Genomic DNA, 6,000 nt, shown 5'->3' with positions numbered 1-6,000 from the left:
TCGGAGGCTGAGGGGTGACCTTATAGAGGTTTACAAAATTATGAGGGGCATGGATAGGATAAATAGACAAAGTCTTTTCCCTGGGATCGGGGAGTCCAGAACTAGAGGGCATAGTTTTAGGGTGAGGGGAAAGATATACAAGAAACCTAAGGGGCAACTTTTTCACGCTGAGGGTGGTATGTGTATGGAATGAGCTGCCAGAGGATATGGTGGAGGCTGGTACAATTGCATCATTTAAAAGGCATTTGGATGGGCATATGAATAGGAAGGGTTTGGAGGGATATGGGCCGGGTGCTGGCCGGTGGGACTAGATTGGGTTGGGATATCTGGTCGGCATGGACGGGTTGGACCGAAGGGTCTGTTTCCATGCTGTTCATCTCTGTCATTAAATTAAAAAAATGTTTATAATGCTGCCAGTAAGAGTACATTGCCTGAAGATTAGGAGAACCTCTGAATTCAGAAAAGGAATGCCAAGAAATTGGTAAAGAGAAGTAGTAAATGAGTAGATTAGCATAACAAATCAGATCGCTGTGTCAGAAGTGAGGGGTTAGCGAAAGTACATGTGGTTGCCCTCGAGATGGGCAAGTTATAATGGGAAAACACTTGGTATCTTCTGCCATAGAACAAATACAAAAAACCAGTGTGCCAAAACTTCCCCTCTCCCAGTTGTCAGAGGCCAGACGTTCAACTGAAGACATGTTGCAGGACCCTGTGCAGATTGTGCGCACGAATTATGTAGCAAGTTTCAATTTCTAATAGATAACTTCACTGTTCCTGGAACTCTCCGCTAATGTCTCTGACTCTGAATCTGGATTAAATATATTGGCGTTGAGAAATGAGTTTTGCTTGCTGGGACACTGACATTAGTACCGGGAAAAGTAAGATCTGTACTGTTGGTATGGTCTTCACCTGAATCGTGCTGAGGCAAGTGGTCTGGCAAGCTGTATAGCTAGAGCAATAGATTAAGGCCTTAAGCTAAATAATGGAGGAGAGAGATAAAATTTGATGAAGTTCTGTAAATTAAATAGGGAAAATCTGGGTGGAGCTAATTGAAATCTACGAACCTCTCGCAGGACTAGCCAGACTGAATGCAGGAAAGATGTTACCCCTGGTTGGAGAGTCTAGAAAGAAGGTCACAATCTCATGTACAGAGACAGGCAACATTTCTTCACTCAGGGTGGTCAACCTATGGAACTTGCTACCAAGGAAGACAGTGGAGGCAGGTCATTGTGTACATTCAAGAAAAAGATTGATTCTTTTTTAGATGTTAAAGGCATCAAAGGGTAAGGTAGGTAAACAGGAATATGGTGTTCAGATAGAGGATTGGTAATGACAATATTAAATGGTGGAGCAGATTCAAAGGACCTACACTTTGCCCTGGTTTCTCTGTTTCTACATCAAATAAGGCAAGGAGACAAGAAAACAAAGAAGAGCTTTGGTCATCAGGATGTTATGTGAACAGCTAGAATACACAAATTGAAGAGTACAACAGTAGAAAGGACTATAGATTGCAAAAATAGTAAAGTGGCATAGCTAAGCCTTTGTGTTTTTGAATGCACGTAGTGTTCATTTAAAAAGAAGGTGATTTTATATCTAAATAGAAATAAATATGTATGACCCGATAACCATTTTAGAGACATGGCTACAAGGAGACTAAGACTAGGATAAAATAAAGTATTGCAGATGCTAGAGATCTGAAACAAAAAACAAAGTTGCTCAAATCTGGCAGCAGACTTGAAGCACTAACTCTGCTTTCTTCTCCTGGACGCTGCCAGATCTGCTGAGTTTCTTCAGCAGTTTCTCTATCTATGACAAAGATAGAGTCCTGAATACTCAAGACACTTAGGGAAGACAAGAAGCTAGGTAAAAGTGGAAGGACAATTCTGTTAATCAAAGCTGATATCAGCCACAATATAAAGAGCAGACCTTAGTGTGGAGATCAGAACGTAGAATCGATTTGAGTAGGAATTAGAAATAGCGAAGGTAAGAAGTCACTTGTAAGAGTGGTCTATAGACACTGAACATTAATCACACTACAGGACAGGGTAACCAAGAAAAAAAAGGGATTTATTAGAAAACTAGTGATAATCATAGGTGATTTTAGTCAATATATTGGATGAATCAGATTTGCAGTGGTAACCTAGATGATGAGTTCAGGAAGTCTAATTGGGTCAGTTTCCTAGAGCAGTGTGTTTTTGGCCAACCAGTGACTGTTATCCTAGTCCTATTAATATGTAGTGAAATACATTTTGATTAATGACCTCTCAGTTAGGACAGTGATTGTATTATAATTTAAGTTTGCTTTCTATTGGAGGAAGAAGGCAGTGGATCTAAGACTTAGTGTTTAAATGAAAACAAGGGCCATTAAAGGTGTGAAATCAGGGCTGGCTAAAGCAAACTGGGAAACTATGTTCAACATATATGGGTGGGTGGCACGGTGACACAGTGGTTAGCACTGCTGCCTCACAGCACCAGAAACCTGGGTTCAACTCCCAACTCGGGCGACTGACTGTGTGGAGTTTGCACATTCTCCCCGTGTCTGCGTGGGTTTCCTCCGGGTGCTCCGGTTTCCTCCCACAGTCCAAAGATGTGCAGGTCATGAATTGGCCATGCTAAATTGCCCGTAGCGTTAGGTAAAAAGGGGTACATGTAGGGGTATGGGTGGGTTGCGCTTTGGCGGGTCGGTGTGGACTTGTTGGGCCGAAGGGCCTGTTTCCACACTGTAAGTAATCTAATAATGCATAGAAACATAGAAGAAGGAGTAGACCATTCAGCCCTTTTGAGCATGCTCGACCATTCAATATGTTCACGGGTGATCAGTGAAATCGGTGATCTTGTGCCTGCTTTCTCTCCATAGCCTTTGATCCCTTTAGCCCTAAGAACTGCATATAACTCCTTCTTAAAACATTCACTGTTTTGGCCTCAAATCCAGGAGAATTTAACAGGAGGATTGATCAGTTGAGATACAGTTGAAAACATTTAAGCAGGTATTTCAGGATACTTAGAAAACATATATTTCATTGAATAAGAAAGATTCTAAGGAAAGGATTCCCCATCTAACTGAAGGCATTAAAGATAATATCTAACTGAAATTAAAGCATATAAATTTGCAAAGATGAGTTGTCAGAGGATTGGATGCAATAGAAGGGCAAAGAGTGACTAAACCTAATAGGATTAATAAGGAGGGAGGAATTAGAGTACCTGTGAAAATTAGCCAGAAATATAAAAAAACTGGAAGTTCCTGAAGGTGTTTAGAAAGGAAAAGAGTAAGTATTGGCTCTCTGAGCAAGTATGGGTATTAGTAGTGGAAAATAGGGCAAGGGCAGATGAATTGACCAGTTATTTTGTGCCTGCCTTCACTGTAGAGGATATAAATAACATGTCAGAAATAATCATCAATCAGATTGAGAAATGGAGCAAGGAACTTAAAGCCATCACAAATACCAGGGCAAGGATGCTGCGGAAATTGTTCAAACTAAAATAGAAGCCTGATGGACTTCACACTAGAGTGAAGTAAATTTCTGAGAGTAAATTTTACAAAATTTGAGATTTTGGCAAGGTTCCATAAGATTTTTTAAAAAAAGCAAATGTGATTCCTTTATTCAAGGAAGGAGAGGGACAGAAACTAGGAAACTATGGGCCAGTTAGCCTAACATCTATCATAAGGTGTCAAATGCTGCTATCTATTGTTAAGGAAGTTTTACCAGGGCAGTTGGTAAATTTCTGTACAATCAGGCAGAGTCAGCAGAGTTTTGTGAAAGGAAAATTGTGTTTGACTAATTTATTAGGTTCCTTTTGAGGAAGTAAGCATGTAGATAAAGGGGAACCAGGTGGTGTATTGTAATTGGATTTCTAGAAGGCATTTGACTAGATGCCATATCAAAGGTTAGCATACAAAGTATAGGAGATGATACCAGCATGGGCAGAGTATTGGTTGGCTCATAGGCATTTCAATTTATCAGGCAATAAAAAAGCTGATTAAGTGGAGAAATGAAAAGAATTCTCTGCAGCAACTGAAGAATCACAAGACCTAGTGGTAACCTCGCATGCAATAGAGTTGGTTGAATATGGGAGACTGTATAGTTTATGTAATAAACATTAAGTGTAATAAGAACCTTCATGATTCACAGGATAAAGGAAGGGACACTCTGCAAAGCATTAGCCAGATCACATTATCGAGTAATTTCCTACACTGCATTTACCTCATTAGCTATAAAGTATTTTGGGAGACCCTTAGGTGGTTAAAGATTATTTATGGCAATTTGTTCTCAATATAAGAAATGGCAAAGGATGCCAAAGCTGCTATTATTGCGCAGAATGATTATAGAGAGGAACAAATTCTTAAAAAGGAAGCAGTTAATGAAGTCAGTGTAGATAGACTGTGCACTTGGGGGGGGGGGGGCGGTATTAAAAGCTCAGTTGATAGAGTTTTAAAAAGGCTGTAAAAAAACATGAAACAAGTAAAAGGTTGAGCCAAGGAAATTCCAGAGGGTGGCAGCAAAGTAAAGCAGAATTTAGCTTGCAAGTGACAAAGGTGATGAAAGGAGTAAATGTTAACTTGTGCTCTTTCTGCAGAGATTCAGACAGATCAATAGATATTTTTGATGAGAAAATGCACCCGCTGACTGTAAGTGCTTTTCTTTTTATTCAAATCTCACCGCATTAATCAGTCTCAAAAGCCATCAATAGTGCTTGTGTTTATTATGTAGACGTGGTGGGTCTAAATGTGCTTGTGATCATCCGTAAGCTTGGATTGTTTATTGGAATTTACAGAACTCGAGTAGTTTAACCTAGTAGGTCTGTACCTTTCTGAAATATACTAAATATTACCGTCCATTGGCCCTTTTGAACTTCCGTTCCTGCTGTTGCCATTATATGAGCTATCAAATTGCTCTTCCAGTGTACTTGTTCTTCACCTCTTTCCCTTTATCCTCTGACTTTCATTCTGCAAAATTTAGTCAGATTGCATGTAGTTCAGAATGCTAGAATGAATGTAGCAGCCAAGCCCTCTTGTCAGAGTAGCTGGATAGGGATCAGGAATAAGAGCTCTAATTTATTGGCATGCCAACCAGTTAACTTACTCCGGTTCTTCAAGGAGATAAGATTTCAATTTATTTTTAAGTTTCTGTTCTCCCCCCTGTATTTGCTAGCAGGGTGTAGTGCTACACAGTCTGCCCTGTACAGAACACATGATTGGCAATGCGCTGTGTAGCAATGACATGTTGTTTCAGCAGTATACTTCCGTTAAGTTATGAAATAATCTGTTTCTTTATTTAAAAAAGCAGCAATGGTAATAGATAGCATGAGTCATCATGTGCTGTGCATGAGCACAGATGCAAAACTGTTCCATTTGTTGATATATTGTCCATTCATTCCACTGGGAAGTCTATTGTGCAGGAAGGTAAGGGCTGGTGGGCTGGCTGTGGCATTCCGTACAGCCAGTTACCTGGTTTGTACTTGCTACATAACGTGCCTGAGGTTGCTAGCACTGCTGGAATCTTCATTCCAACAGCTCCCTGCGTACTGTGCCCAGATACTGTGGATAACTAGGGAGAGTCATTTAGTTTCCTTTGTTCTGCACCCTCTAAGTAGTTGGATTGCAGGTCATGAACATAATATTCTCCTGAGGTCCTTCAAGTTGTTCAGTCATTGAAAGGTTAGCTGTGATCATAGAAAACAGGAGGAGGGTAGGCCATTAAACCCTTCGAGCCTGTTCTGCCTTTGATTATAGCTAATCTTCTAACTCAAATCGCCAGTTTATGCCTTTCCCCGTATCCTTTGATCCCTTTAGCCCCACGTGCAACGTCCAATTCCTTCTTGAAATCATGCAAAGTTTTGACCTCGATTAGTTCCCGTGAGAGCAAATTCTCACAGGCTCATCACTCCCTGGATGAAGAAACGTCTCCTCATTCTGGTCCATCCTGCATCCACACACTGCAATCCCTGGTTCCGGAACCCCTGCCATCTGGAACATCCCTCCTATAGTCACCCTGTCTGAGT

At 40.6% G+C, this 6,000-nt stretch overlaps 1 protein-coding gene and 1 long non-coding RNA gene across 5 annotated transcripts in view; one reads left to right on the top strand and one right to left on the bottom strand.

The window, feature by feature from the left end:
• Positions 1–6,000, top strand: part of ccnyl1 (cyclin Y-like 1) — a 67,531-nt gene that overhangs the window by 45,074 nt on the left and 16,457 nt on the right. For all 4 annotated transcript variants that reach the window (XM_043693295.1, XM_043693294.1, XM_043693293.1 and 1 more), the window contains one exon: positions 4,576–4,627. In XM_043693295.1, the coding sequence (XP_043549230.1) occupies positions 4,576–4,627 (52 nt within the window). The remainder of the gene's footprint in view (positions 1–4,575; positions 4,628–6,000) is intronic.
• The window catches only part of LOC122551423, a 36,120-nt gene that overhangs the window by 28,538 nt on the left and 1,582 nt on the right, over positions 1–6,000 (bottom strand). The gene's annotated exons all lie outside the window — the stretch shown is intronic.

This window comes from Chiloscyllium plagiosum, chromosome 7, assembly GCF_004010195.1.
Source record: "Chiloscyllium plagiosum isolate BGI_BamShark_2017 chromosome 7, ASM401019v2, whole genome shotgun sequence".
NCBI classification, from domain to species: domain Eukaryota; kingdom Metazoa; phylum Chordata; class Chondrichthyes; order Orectolobiformes; family Hemiscylliidae; genus Chiloscyllium; species Chiloscyllium plagiosum.
Note: the sequence above shows the minus strand (reverse complement) of the source record. Positions and strands in the feature narration are given on the sequence as shown.